This window comes from Bos javanicus, chromosome 15, assembly GCF_032452875.1.
Source record: "Bos javanicus breed banteng chromosome 15, ARS-OSU_banteng_1.0, whole genome shotgun sequence".
Lineage (NCBI taxonomy): Eukaryota > Metazoa > Chordata > Mammalia > Artiodactyla > Bovidae > Bos > Bos javanicus.
The window spans coordinates 24739668-24754300 of record NC_083882.1 but is presented as its reverse complement, the minus strand read 5'-3'; the positions used below and the strand labels follow the sequence as shown (position 1 = coordinate 24754300).

At 52.8% G+C, this 14633-nt stretch overlaps 1 protein-coding gene across 4 annotated transcripts in view; it reads right to left on the bottom strand.

The window, feature by feature from the left end:
* Positions 1-14633, bottom strand: part of ZBTB16 (zinc finger and BTB domain containing 16) — a 204807-nt gene that overhangs the window by 98665 nt on the left and 91509 nt on the right. For all 4 annotated transcript variants that reach the window (XM_061440362.1, XM_061440361.1, XM_061440365.1 and 1 more), the window contains exon 3: positions 7185-7282. In XM_061440362.1, the coding sequence (XP_061296346.1) occupies positions 7185-7282 (98 nt within the window). The remainder of the gene's footprint in view (positions 1-7184; positions 7283-14633) is intronic.

Below are 14633 nucleotides of genomic sequence, written 5' to 3'. Positions count from 1 at the left end.
CGGGAGGGAAGTGGTGAAAACACTGTTTAATACAATGACCTGCCATGAACTTTCTGAACTTTCTCTGTTCAGCTGGCCCAACGTGACATCTGGGGGACCCAGGCACATACCTCCAGTAGCACTACGGTGGGGAGATGGGGGGTCTTCATCTACCCCAGGGCCCCCATCGCACCCAGTGCCACCTCAGGACCTGCCACTTGCTGTAAACAAGATCCCTGGCCAAAAAAGAAAAAAAAAAAAAAACAGAAAACAAAACCAAAAACACCCCATCTGGGATGGAAAAATCAGTATATTTCATCAGGTAAAGGGGAAAAATACCCTGGCTGTGAATCAGCAGTGGGGTTTCGGATCCCAGCCAAAACAGGAGCTAAAAGGCAAAACCATATTCTTCTGGTCTCCGTTTAGGCTCTTGAGGCAGAAAGGGAGAAGGGGCGGGGGTGGGGGGCAGTAAGGGGCAGCGAGGAGGAGGGGGGGAAGAAATGTATTTTTCATCAGCCAGTGTATAATTTATAAACAGCATTAAACAGTTTTTGTTTTCTTTTTCCTCTCTCCCGTGTATGGGCTTGGACGGCAGTCAAGCCCGCATTAATTTCTGCTTTGGGTACAGTGTGTTCTTGGAGGCACATCTGCAAGTGATCATAAACTCTCTGGAATGCTGGCAGAACATCCAGACCTGCCGGCAGGCCAGTGACGACACCACTCTGGGAAAAAGTTCGGGAAGCAGGCCAGATTCAGAGCAGGGAGGGAGAGAGAGGAGCGTGCTGGAGACAGAGCCAGGGATAGTGGCTTCTCCTCGTCCCCGCGCCCCCTAGACCGAAGGGAAGGTGAAGGCGGTCTCTGAGCCACTCACACCCCAGCTTAACCCTCGATGGGGCCCACCTCTGCAGATCCAGGACCTGGGAAGTCTCTTCTTGGTTATCTCCTGCTTTTACCCCGATGGCAGAAAGCCAAGAGCAAAAGGGAGCGAGCAGAGAGGGAGCAAATGGACCCTGGGTTCAGAGCCGCCTAGACAACCCCGTTCTCGTGTTCCTAGCAGATGGGTAATCTGGGAGGAAAGAAGAGAAAGACAGGAGAGATCTGAACGCAAGGTCAGGAGAAGCTGCAGGTCCTGAGCAGCCATCTTTGCATCCTCAGATGCCTCTCCATCATCAGTGTGGGACCGGCTCATAAGCTCCACCTCACAGTCACAGCTCCTTTGCCCCCTCCCCACATTCTCTGTCTTTGCAAAGAAGGACCCAGAAACCCCAAACATTAGTGGTTCCCAAAAGAAAAAAAAAAAGAGAGAGGCCAAGTACACAATCCACAGATCTTTGACATCTCGTAAAATTTTGTGACTTCCATCCAATCAGGACAGGGGAAAGCAAGAGAGGAAACAATTGCATTTCTGACCCCAACTCCACCTGCCCTTTTCCCTGCCAGCCGTTGACCCGGCCCTGGATGATACGCCCGGCCACACCATGCTGCTGCTGCAACCAGAAAAATCTGTCGGCCGAAGACCATGCTCTTTCCTGGTGCTTCTAACTATGGGGAAGAATCTGCTGTCGGGGTGATCCTCAACGGCCATGGCTCATAGAGCCCGGAGAAGGGCAAGGAGGAGGGAGGATGCAGACGGGACTCCCAAAGAAAGGCTGCGTGCCCCCAACAAGTGCAAGAGGCACAGGCCACACCATACTCCAGCCATGCCTCAGGACCGTCTGTCAGTCGTACCATTTCCCCTAAGAGCCTTATGAACCCTATACTCCAGTCTAGAGTACATCAAAAAGACCAACAGTCCTTTCTATTCCAGAGGAATAAAAGTGTCCCTGCCTTATCCAATCTTCCAATGGCTTCTGAGTGCCCTAGGTAAAGTGCAACTCACTTTGCAACTCGAGGCCCCTTCAATCTTGCCCCTCTGCCGCCCCATGCCCAGCCTGTACTCCCCAGCTACACTGCGCATCACCCCAGGAGGCATGGGCTGCCCCCATCAGGTCGTCTCAGAAATCCATTCTACCACCTTCTCCAGAAGCCCCCTTCCTCTTCTGAATTTCTCCTAGAACTCTTTCTTAGCGATCTGCACATATCACCTTCTTTTACCATAACTTCACAGTATCAGACATCCTTCCTACTAGACATAAGCACCCAGAGGGCAGGGGTGCTGCCTGTTCTCCAGGGTTAAGTACACAGAGCCTGAAGCATCTGCTGGCTCCAAAAATGAACGACACTCCCAGAATAGAAGCAGGCCACAGAAATATGCAAGTCTCTAAATAGTATGTAGCCAAGGCAAAAAATAGGGGCAAGCAGCGCTGGGTGTGCTCAGTTATAATCCACCAGGACATGAGGCCAAGCTGTGGGAAACACTACCTAATGGGAAACCTTACCCCAGCACATCGCAGGATCAACTCGAGTCATCGCCTGAGTCTGTGGTTTCTGCACGGACATCCCAGAGCGAGGATGTTCTTTTAAGAGAGAACAGGAGTGGCAAAGACACAGCGGGTCACAGATGCCCCAACAAGGGAAGGGGCAGCAAAGGACTGGGTGGGAGACTTCAGAGAGATCTGGGCGCACACAGGGGCTGGGACCCTTCCCCTGTTCCCTCCACCTGAGATTCACGTTCTGAAAGGAGCAGCTTTGCAAAGCACTCCAGTGGTCTCTCTTCTCACCCCAAATCTCCTTCTCAGGGCTCAAACCCTCCTGATCTCCAAACCACCTCTGAGAACGCCGGGTCTTGCCAGATCAATCTCATTACTGAGTGAGTTAGGTTATTGTTTGTTAATTTAAACTTATTGTTATCATCAGGTATAACTCACAAACACTTGGTTAGTTAACGCATTCAAATCGAAATCAAAACTTCAATTAAACTGAACATTCACTACCACCATTTAGGATCTTAAAAAAGAAAAAAGAAAGAGATGGAGAGAGAGAGGAAGAATTGTCTCTAAGAAGGGCCTCCTACAGGGCAAACTTCTAATTAAACAAATTGTCAATTTCAACACAATGCAAACTGATTTAGGAGTATAAATTTGGTATTCCAGTCACTGGAAATAAGACCTCACAGTGTCGGTCTCACACAGGCTGATTTCCTCTGGTAGGGAAATGCAGAGGAGAGGAGGAAGATAATTCGAGAAAAAGGAACGCTGGGGAGGAAGGGTGAGCCAGAGTGCTTTATCTTTTCAGAAATAATATCTCTGCAGAATTCAATGAGGCCTGTTCTCAAGCACTGGAGAAACTCCTTCTTGCCTCCTCCTTCACCCCACCCCTACCAGATGAGAAAAAAAAAAAAAATTAATCGTGTATGATGACAAACTTGGCTCAGCACTCACTGTACACACTGTACCCACAAGGCTGGCGCCCAGCCAGGCCTGGCCCCGCGCCAGAACTACAATAACAAACACAGGCCACGCTCGCCAAGAGGGGGTGGGGCGGCGCACGCACAGCCTGCAAGGAAGCGAGCCTGTGCAGTCCCAGGAGGAGAGGCAGTGGGGATGAGCCTTTTCGGGGCAAAGATGGCCTTCAGGGGAAGTCAGGAGCTCCCTGACCTCGACCCAGGACCCAGACCCCCTTTGCCCATGCCTGCCCCCTTTTGAAAACACGGTCCCCAGGGCAAGTCTGGTTCTGTGCCACTCCGCGCGGCTGCTGCAGCCCCTGGTGAGCCCCTCTAAGGCGGGGGTAGCCCCCCAGATGCTCAGGGGCCATCCTGGCTGTCTGCTCCCTGCACGGAGCCTTCAAAACAGAGCGGCAAGAAAATCTCACGTCATCTAATTAAACGTCTCCTCGAAGACCGCACATAGTTCTGTTACCGTGCAACTGGGGGGAGGAATTGGAATGAGGAAAGTACAATTTCTGCTACTGGAATCTGGGAGAAGGCCTGGCATCCCGGCCCAGCCCTCCCACCCCACCTCCCCGACACGGCCAGGTCTCTCTAGAGGCCTCAGGGCCTTCACTGTTCAAAGGGCGGGTGGGGGGCGAACAATTCAAGATGTAGCCCCACGAAGCCCTTGTCGCTGTTTTCTTCTCAAGCCGTCCTGACACAAGGGTGAGAGGTACGTGGGGCCAGAGAAAGAAAAATCAGAAGAGAAAAATCTGAGTCAAAGCAAGCTCTGAGCTCTCTGCAAGGGCGAACTAAGGCCCTGCTGTGACCTCCCCCATCACCAAATCCTCTTTTACAAGGGCAGTGGCAAGTGAATTTCAGAGGGACACATCATTTGCACAGACTCCAGAGACCCAGAGGAAAACCTAGGAAGATAGGCCCCAGGGTTTGCACGAGACGAGCTGTGGGACCCTGAACCAGCACTCAGTCATGGGGTGACGCGTTATTCATCTTGTTGGACCTGGGGCCCCTGGACCCACCTGAACGCGTGTAAGCAGCTCCTTCTCTTTCTGCCACTCTACCCACCCTACCCACACTCCTGAAGAACTGGGTTCACAACAGAGACCTCAGCTAACTCACACGTAGCCAGTGCCCTGTAATGAATCCTGGGACACAGTCTAAACTCCTTCTATTGCAGGAGAGACCCGTGAGAGACTGGAGCTTTCTTAAGTCACCTGGCTTCCCAGGTTGCAGTAATCCATTCAAGCAGTGTCTACAGACTCCAGCACTGTACCAGGTAATGTGCTGCACGTCATGGGGACAGACCCTGTCCCCAGGGAGCGTATTCCAGTCTATTAGGAGAAAACTGAGGGAAAGGGAAGTTACATTTCCTGAGAACCTATCATGTGCCAGGCGGAGTGCTAAGTATCTAATGGAGCCTTGTGTTCAGAGGTTCAGATGGTTTACATTTCTTGCCCAAGGTCACATGGTTAGGAAGCAGATGCCCAAATTCTTAATCCTGACTCCCAAGAAGGAGGAAATAAGCCAATTCCATTAATAACAATAATACAGAGAAGAAAGACTGTACCCAGAGACAGCTTCAGATAAAGAAATACGGACTTGAGAAGAAGGCTTGATCACTTCTGGCCGGAGGTGGGGGACAGTCAAGGATGGGATCATTCTAGAGACCTTGGAAGACCTGGAAAGACTAGGGAAGGGTTATTCCATGCACAGAGATGGGGTAAACAAAGCCACAGAGCTCAGCGAGCAAGCTGTGCTGGTAGGCACACCAGCACCAGAGCACACCAACCAGAACATGAGTATGGCTAGCACACTAGACCCCAGGAAACAGTAAGGACCAAGGGAGCTTACTGGGCTGAGATACAGTGTGCGAGGAAGCCTTATCCGCGGGCTACATCACCTGCATGGAAGTGCCCGACAGCACATGGGGCAGAGACCAACACAGGCGCCAAGAAGCACGGAAGAGATGAAACAGAAGCCCAGGGAGGGTGGCCAACCTGTGGGCAGACAGCTCGCGGGACCCCTCACTAAACCCTGAACGACCCGCAAAGAGAAGGGGGAGCAGGAAGACTGCAGGTGCAAGTTACAAAAACACACACCAGAAAGCGCACGGGGACCCAGCGTGATGCCAAGCTCAGGAAGGCCTTGACTCAGAGGACTCCGGGCCAACGTGGGGCAGGTGGAGGATGAGGATGCTGCCCTGGGGCCCGGTGTGGGGGAGGGGAGGCCCCAGGGGAAGAAGGAAAGGAACACAAAGACACAGGGACAAGGCGGACACAGACACACCCAGCTGCCTGGCGTGGCCCCGTTCCTGGATCTGGAAGAGGGAAGAAAGTGAAGGAGTTAGAGCACTTGATGCAGGGCCATGAAGGCCTGTGAGAGGGACAGCACCTCACACATCGCAGAGGCACACGGCTCTGCAGGAAGGCAGCGCGAGCGGATACACATAAAGCTATCAGCAGCACGACCAAGGCGATGAAGACAGTGAGACAGACCACAGACGTTCAGACTGTCCTCCAGGGGCATGGCGATGGCAACGCTCGAGGAGGACAGCTTCAGAACCGAGGAAAAGGGGGGAAGGTGGAAGCAATCAACAGCTATTAAACACCAACTGTAGTTTAAGACGGAGAAGGCAATGGCACCCCACTCCAGTACTCTTGCCTGGAAAATCCCATGGGTGGAGGAGCCTGGTGGTCTGCAACCTGTGGGGCTGCAGAGTCGGACACGACTGAATGACTTCACTTTCACTTTTCACTTTCATGCATTGGAGAAGGAAATGGCAACCCACTCCAGCGTTCTTGCCTGGAGAATCCCAGGGACGGGGGAGCCTGGTAGGCTGCCGTCTATGGGGTCGCACAGAGTCGGACACGACTGAAGCGACTTAGCAGCAGTAGCAGTAGTTTAAGAAGGGCATGATGCCTTCATCATTCATTCTGGTACCTAACTGATAGGAGTTAGCAACAGCTTGCCCTTTCCAGATACAGAAACTGGGGTGCAGAAGACAAACCTGCCTGAGGTCACAGAGATGGGGATCTGGCCAACCCCAAAGTCCAGACTCACTTCACAAACACTGAACTGCCAGCTGCCTGGAGGGCCCCGTGAGGGAGACAGGATGGAAAGGGACAGCAGATACTGACCGTGGACAAGATGGGAGAGAGTAAGACCAGATGAGAAGACAGTTGGCTCTTCTCCCCTAAAACGTGACTCCAGAGCTGAAAGACGAGGAAATTAGAGGGAAAAGAGCACTGCTCCCGGCAGGGAAGTGTGGCGGCCTCTCCCACCGAAGCCAGGCAACCCCCTGGCCTCGAGGCAGCAGCCCTGGACCTGCCGTATCCGCCCCTCCACCGAGAACGCCAGGGCACACTGCCTGCTTGCTTCTCCTCCCTTCACGCCTCGTGAGGCAGAGAAGCTTTGCCCAAACACAAGCAAAAGCACCAGCAGCCGCAGAGTCGACCCCACCAGAATTAACTTGCAAAAGACAGCACGCTGTAACTAGCTTTGTGTTCCAACCTTTCTATATCTATTTAATTAAAGGCTCCTGTATAATGTGAACCAATAGTCAGATTCATTAGACAGCGAGAACCTAATTCCACAACTGTTCTGCTAATGAAATTGCAGTCTACTTGGGAAGGTGGATCACACAGGGCGCTGGGTACCCACGATGCCCAGGAAGCCCAGGAGGGCAGAGGATGGACCCATCCAGTCATGTGGTCAGGATGGACCGCTCATTCCAGCAGCCTGGAGGGAGCATCCAAAGGACGGGGCAGACCAAGGCCTGCTGGCAGCAGAGACATTCACGCTCTGGGTGGGGGAAAGGCAGGCAGGCAGGAGGTGGGCGTCCGTGCTCAGGTGGGCCGGCCAGGGCATCTATGCCTACCTGAGTGAGCCAGTAAGTGCATTCTCAGTCGCAGACTGTCCAGGAACCGCTTTCCGCAGAGCTCACACCCGTACGTCTTCATCCCGCTGTGCAGTTTCCTGCAGGAAAGGAAAAGACAGGTTGCTGCCGCTCTGGTTGCACAGAAAGCAGGCCCACCGCCACTGGGGGAATTCGCAGCCAGCCCTCCAGCAGGTGGACAGGAGGAAGGGAGACACAGGACATGGGAGCTGGAGGTGGACCCTGACACATCCACAGTCCCACAGGCGGCCGAGAGCCCCCTTTCCCGTGGACGGCTGCCAAGGTGGCATCTATACCTGGTCCTGTCCAAGGGCTAGAAGGATAGGGCGTGCCCTCGTGCCCCACCCTGTGGCACAGAGACCAAGGGAGAAAGTCAGATTCACCTGTGGAGAGAGGAAGGAGGGAGCCCCAGGACAGTGAGACAGACACAACCTTCACAGTCAAACTAGCACAGGCCATTCGTACAGGCCAAGGTGCCTCTGCTTACCAGGCTCACAGCACGGCCCACGCTGCGCTGCCCTGTGAGAGCCCCCGGCTCCCCCAAACCACCACACACCCCAGAGGGCCGCCCTGTACCTTCTCTGTCTTTCACAGCCCAGCGCCCACCCAGAGATGGGCACACAGCAGGCTCTAAATAAGCGTTCTTAGTGAACCGAGGCCTTCAGGGACATCAGATGCTCCTCTGAGAGCATCCAGGTGTTCTTAGACCCGCAGTCACTCCCCAACACACAAAACCTCCCCAAAGGCCCAGCTTTTGATGTGCTTTCCCTCTACTTCCCACCAGAGGTTGAACCCAGATGGAAAGAAAGGCTTGAAGAAACCAGATATCATCATTCTATAAAAGGAAGGTGGCAGCCATCGGTACTGGCTTTCCAAAGTACTTTCACGCACGCTATCTCATTTTACCGTCACTGCCATGTGAGGTGGGCCAGCCACCCACGATCACCCCAGCACCCCGGGAAGACAGGAGCCCTGGTAACCACTGTTCACAGGTCCAGCCTGTGATCCTGGTCCTTGCCCACCGGACCCCACTGCTAAGGTAGGAGACAGCAGGGAGGCAGGGAGGCGGGTGGCTAGCGGGGAAGGTCTAGAGAGTCGGTTGCGGGCTGGCATAGGGGCCTTTTGGCCCGGAACTCTGCCTTTCCTCCCACCCACACTCCTGTTCTCAGGCCTCTCTGTGCCTCCACCGGATACGGGATCCACCCCCGCCTTGCCCGCCGTCTCCTCAGGGGCCTCAGCCCCGAGGAACCGAGCAGGTACTGCAGCCAAAGGTAGGAGCCGAGGGCGGTGGGGCGGCAGGCAGGCACTCTTAGGGGAACCGCCCATCACAGTTGGGACGCTGATGTGTTAGGCCCACAGTCAAAGGCTGGAGGGCTGCTGGTACAGGATACTAGACGAATGCAGGTGGAGAGGGGGAGGATCGTACATTCCAGTCAGCGGTGCCCAGATCATGACACTCAGGCCAGCCACCCACTGCCAGCACCTTCCAAGTCCCATGAGAGCCCAGAGTCCATCACCACCCTGAGGGCCCCGGGGTGAGTACGAGCCCAGGCTTGGTGGCTTGAAGACCGTATCTGGGGTCCAGTGTGGCCAGCTTCTGTCGGCCATCACGCCCAGGCCCCTTCGCAGAACTCTTTCTCAATCACAGTGGTGTTTGCTTGCCTTCCCTTTCCCTGCGTGCCAAAGACAACACATGATTTCTCAATCACAAGTACACACACACCCTCATCTGTGACACGGCCGTGCACCCCACCCCCATGTTATCTGATTCGTGGCCGAGGCCGATCCATCCCAATTGAGAAATAATAACTAACAGAACAGAACATTTCCACTGAGCATTCTCAACTCTAAATATATTTCACAATGCTGGGCACTGGGACATGTCTTAATAGCATTCTGGGCAAAGCGGGTTTTAAAATACGCACCCAGGCGTGTGCGTGTGCGTGTGTGCGCACCCATGCATGTTCACACATGGTAGCTGACTGCGCCTGTCACTTGCCCAGGCAGGAGAGGGGTTTGCTTTCCCAAGAGCTGTTCTGTGAAGCAGCAAAAGCTTTATTCACAGGTGGTCCCACAGGTGACTCTGGTGCACACGCTCACGGTCTGGTCAGCATGGGTTCATCTTATTTATCTCCACCTTTGTCTGCACTAATGCTTTCTTAGCTTCCAGGAGTGCCCACCTCTGGGGTGGCTGTCAGGAGGAAGAGGAGCACAACATCCTTTCGGGTTGGCTTTCCCAAAGGACACTGGAGTGTTCGAGCCTTGGGTTTCAGCAGCCACCACCAGGAAAGCACCCCCAGTCCACTCTTGGGTTTCTGTTTCTTCCTTCTGCAGGTTCCAGATCAAGTCTCTCACCCAAAGAACACGTTCAGGGTTACCCCATCGCCTTGTTTGGTGCCAATGGATTTGCCTGGCCACTGGTGTCAGCAGCTTTCTTGACCAACAGGAACGGCGTGGTGTGTAAGGTGATGCACTCTTGCCCTCTACTACAGGGGGAGCAGGAGGAAGGGAAGGATGGCAGGGGAGCAGCCAGAAGACCTGGATTCTGGTCCTAACTTGGTCATTAATTTGCCTTACAACCTTGCAAATCCTGCTCTCACAATCTCTCTGCATTTTTTTTTCGCCTGTAAAGTGATGGATGATGTCTAGTGAAAGTCGCTCAGTTGTGTCCACTCTTCGCAACCCCAGGGACTGTAGCCCACCAGGCTCCTCTGTCCATGGAATTCTTCAGTCAAGAATACCAGAGGGAGTTGCCATTCCCTTCTCCAGGATATTTTCCCAACCAGGGATCGAACCCAGGTCTCCCACATTGCAGGCGGATTCTTTACCATCTGAGTCTCACAGGGTCAAAATTTTATTATTCAAAAGACTTACCCATACCCTTTTATCCAGCCTCCAAGGGATTCCTCTGAGGGGTATAATCACCTCTTTGGTTGGGAGGATCCCCTGGAGAAGGGAATGGCAACCCACTCCAGTGTTCCTGCCTGGAGAATCCCATGGACAGAGGAATCTGGTGGACCACAGTCCACGGGGTCACAAAGAGCTGGACGTGACTGAGCGAGGGCACATACATTCTCTCCCTGAGCCATATGCCATCTGTGTGATGCCTCACAACACCTAGGCGGTCGGGCCAGGACAACCCAAGCAAAAAACTGACACCCATTCCCAGAAATCTGTTCATTTTAAATCCTTCTAATCCAGACAACCTAAGTTCCCTCCTTCACCCACTTGCAGTCTATCTTTCAGTGAAAGAAACTTCCAGAACTCACGACCAGCCCTTTCTTTGGAACCATTCTGCCGCCCTGCACTTTCCAGCCTCCAGAGACACGGGTGTCCTCTCCTGCCCAAGCCTCGGGGTAAGGAAACTGCCCTGCTCCTGACGCACTAACTCAGCGCCCCCACACAGGGGCCGAGGGTGGCGTCCAAGCGATCCCAGGTGGAGTACAAGGACCAGGGTCCTGCCTGACTGGCTGAGAGAGTAGGACAAAGCAGATGGGGTCCAGAAGAGAGAGGGAGGCACCTCACAGGCCCGCAGCTCAGCTTGAGCCGGTTTACCCATATCCTTTGCTACTGTTTAGATGCCAAGAGATGGCTATAACGAGGCAGTGACCTCTCCTAATTCAAAGCAAAGGGAAATGGGCAGAGAAGAACCTGAGTGTATTTAAGGGTCACCAATAGATTCTAAATGGCGCTGTCTGTGGGAATGATCAACATGGAAACAAAGTCCCAACTGGTTTCTAGAGCAAAAGAACAAACTGTCAGAACTCAGGGTCTGTCTCTCTAGAGCAGTGGTCCCCAACATTTTTGGCACCAGGGACCTGTTTCTTGGAAGAGAAATTTTCCATGGACCACGGTGTGGGGTGGGGGGAATGGTTTGGGGATGATTCAAGTGCATTACAATTACCGTGCACTTTATGCCTATTAGTGTTATATCAGCTCCACCTCAGATCATCAGGCCTTAGGTTACAGGGGCTGGGGACTCCTGCTCTAGACCACAGCCCCCATCACCTCCGTCCCTCATGGTGCTGCTGCAAAGTATTCGATGAAAATGGAAAGTCTGTCCGCCTCTTTCTTCCTGAGCCACATACACCTATATTTTCCCAGCCCGGCCATGCCTTCTCACAAGGTCGAACTGCTCGTGGCCATCTGAGGTCCTCAGCCTCCACTGTAACACAGGCAAGGAGGGCAGCTCAGGACATCTTTGCACCTTTCTACGCCTGCTGCCTTGGTTTTCACGCTCTCTTCTCTGAGAAGCAAGAGCACTGGGCACGGTTTTGAGTGCAACCCAGTTCGAGACGGCCCAAGCATCTCCACACTCTAGTCGGCAGAGAGTCCATTCCCTCACAGGCTTCGGGGCCCCACCACCCACTCTTGGGGAGCAGGCCCAGATGCTCTCCCACCCCCGCTTCTGCCCCAGCATGTCCACACCTGACTCACTGGGTAAACTCACCCTGAAGCTAAGAGATTTTCAATTCGGTCCAAGAAGACCAAAAAAAAAAAAAATTAACCTCTAACAGGTTTCTAGCTATTTTCTCAAGAGAGCTGAATCATTATGAGAAATCAGAGGTAAGCTAAGACGAACTTCTTAACAAGTTAACTGGAGGGAACGACACACTCCTCACTGATTCTCAACCACACAATTCTTGCCCAGTAAAACCAAGTCAGCAAGCTACATGCTCATTCAAACCACTTTCGTGCTGTTGTGAGCCTGAACGTTCATACGCATCTGCTTTTGACTGTGACTATGTAATGGCAGAAGGCCTGTTTCGCTTTCCTTTTCTTCGTAGGGCCTAGTTTAGAAGCGACTGCTCAGTGCTGCCAAAGAAATCCCAGACAGCCTCCTCTCATCTGAACACTGCACCAAGCACAAGAGCCTCATGGGCACCTCCAACCCAGAGCTGGACCTTCACTTGTGCCCCTGAAGTCCACGGGTGGAAGGCCAATGGTGACATCACAGCTGCACAAAGCCTGAGCTTCAGGCCAACCTCGCCTCGGGATGAGGCTTCATCTCCCCACTAGAACACAACAGGAGAGGAAGTGGGAGCAGGGAGAGACTGACGCTAGATGCCATCCTCACCCGCCCAGCCTCCAGGGACAGCGGTCCATACCAGCTGCTCCCTAAGGGGCACCCTCTGCATCTGTGCCCTGCTGGAGAAGCTCAGCCCTCCTTCACCCCACACGGCCAAGGACTAAGGGGAGAATGCTAGAAGCAGGGCCGGCACCAGTGCTTGCCTCAGAGAGACAGGTTCAAGGCCCAGCACTGCCAATATTCCATTTCTTCCCAAGCTCCTCTGCCAAAGACAAATGGCAGTGAGAACAGACCAACAAGAGGGGAATTCTGTTCCAGTAACCCAAAGGCTGTCCCTCTTCGCTGTCTTCCTGGGGAGGTGAAAGTGCCTGCCGTGTGACTTTGCTGGTCACACCACACCAGCACTGAAAACTAAGATCTGTCCTGAGAGTTAATTGAGTGGGGGAACCACTGACTCACCTCTGTCTGAGAGAAGATGCAGTGGGGAAGCCATCCTAGAAGGGCCTTTATAAGATGATGCTTTCTTTGTTCTCACCCTACACGACTCCATCCCCCACTCCCACCAACACTCTAGCTTCAGCAGCTCTGAAGGTCCTTCCATCTCACCCCTCTACTTGGTGTGAGCTCCCCCACGAGCAGAAGTCAGCCCAATGCTTGATCTTTCGCTTCCTGATCCTGCAACCATCAATCTGACCTACACAGTACTTCTAGGGGTACTCAGAAGAGATGAGGACAAGATAGAAGGTTCTATGACTCAGCTCCCCATGATGGTTTCAATGATCCCTTTCTCTCAAAAGCCTGCTGCCTTCCGGGAGTCAATACTGCCTAAGGCTCTCTATTGATCATGGGAAGGTGGCCCCATACAAACCTCCCGCTCCCCTCTTGAGCCGGACCTGTCCATTGGCCCTGACTGGCAGCTGTGTCTCCCCACATGGGCACCCTGTGAGCTGGGTCCCTTTGGGAGCTCTGACAAGGCTCTCAGTCTGCAAAGCAACAAATGGCCCTTAAACCCAATGGTAAGAGAACCTCCCCGGCCTCCCTCACCTCTCCGAGTGGAAACAGAACTGATAGAGGAAAAGAGTTTATGCACTTCCACAACGGGCTTACTCTTCTTCCCCAGATCATTAAATTCACAATGTGCCTTCAATGTCCACTTGCCTTCAATTCAAATGCCAAGAGGAAGGCCAAACAGTCAACGCCATTCTGGGCTTAAACTTTAAGAGATGAGTGAAAAGCGATTGGGTTACGAGGGATTTACTCCCAAAAGCAACTTCTAGGGAGACTGCAGAGTGTTTCTGTACACGGTCCAGGCTTCTGTTCTCTCTCCACATGCCTTTCTGTGGTGAAAGAATACTCTGAACAGAACTGTTCCGCTAGCAGCCTCCACCCTAGGCCAGGGCAGGTCATCCACAGGACACCTGGGATGCTCACGGAATGTTCTCTACTTTCGAAGGGTGACAGGGAATCTTCTCAAGGGACATCTCTCTCTCCTTCTTAGTCCATACCATGCAATGCACAAGCATGCGAGATCTTAGTTCCCCAGCCACGCACTGCAACCGCCTTGGGAGTACAAAGTCTTAACTACTGGACCACCAGGGAAGTCCCACAAGAACATCTTTTAATGCTGTCAATAGTGAGTGATCTATTTCAGTCACCAAGGGTCCACAGGCACATCCAGTGTCATCCTCCTTAGGTACTTTCTTGGAGTATCAAGTCCACAATTCTGGACTAAGCCATTTGTAAGTTCTTCAAATCTACAAGCTCCTGGAAGACAGGAACCAGGACTCCATTTCTCCCTCCAGTCCCTCAGCACCGACACAGGCAGCCAGAGCAGACCCATGAGAGGCTACAGCTCCTGAAGCAACTGCCAAGCACCCCCAGACCAAGGGATAGCCCACACTAAAAGCCAGCCCTGGAACTGCCTGGATTCAGACAGGAGGCCTGGCACCCCCAGAGAGAAAAAGCAAGCATAGTTCTAATCTTGGCTAGGGAGTGGGTCATGTTCATTTTCTCAAGGCATAAATAAGGGAAATTGTCCTTTTACCCACTTTTTTTAAACGTTGAGATTAGACAGTCATTTGACAAGCTGTGAATGCTTAGCTGGTATTACCGCAAATTATCCTTCTAGCAATAGAGTTCGTTGCTCTCTGACTAGTCAATATTAATAAACATTAGCGAATGCTTTTACAACACAATTTATTTTTTAATACAGCTCTTTATGTATGCCATAAAGTAAATATACCAATAAAAAGCAAGGATTTCAAACAACAGATTAAAAAAAGCAACCAAGAACTAACAGAGTGCTAGTTAACACCTTCTGTGCTGCTAAACGGGGGGCAGGCTGACAGCAAGCATCCCTCTGCTGGGGATCCAGGCCTATGGGCCATGGAAGATGGAGGCCG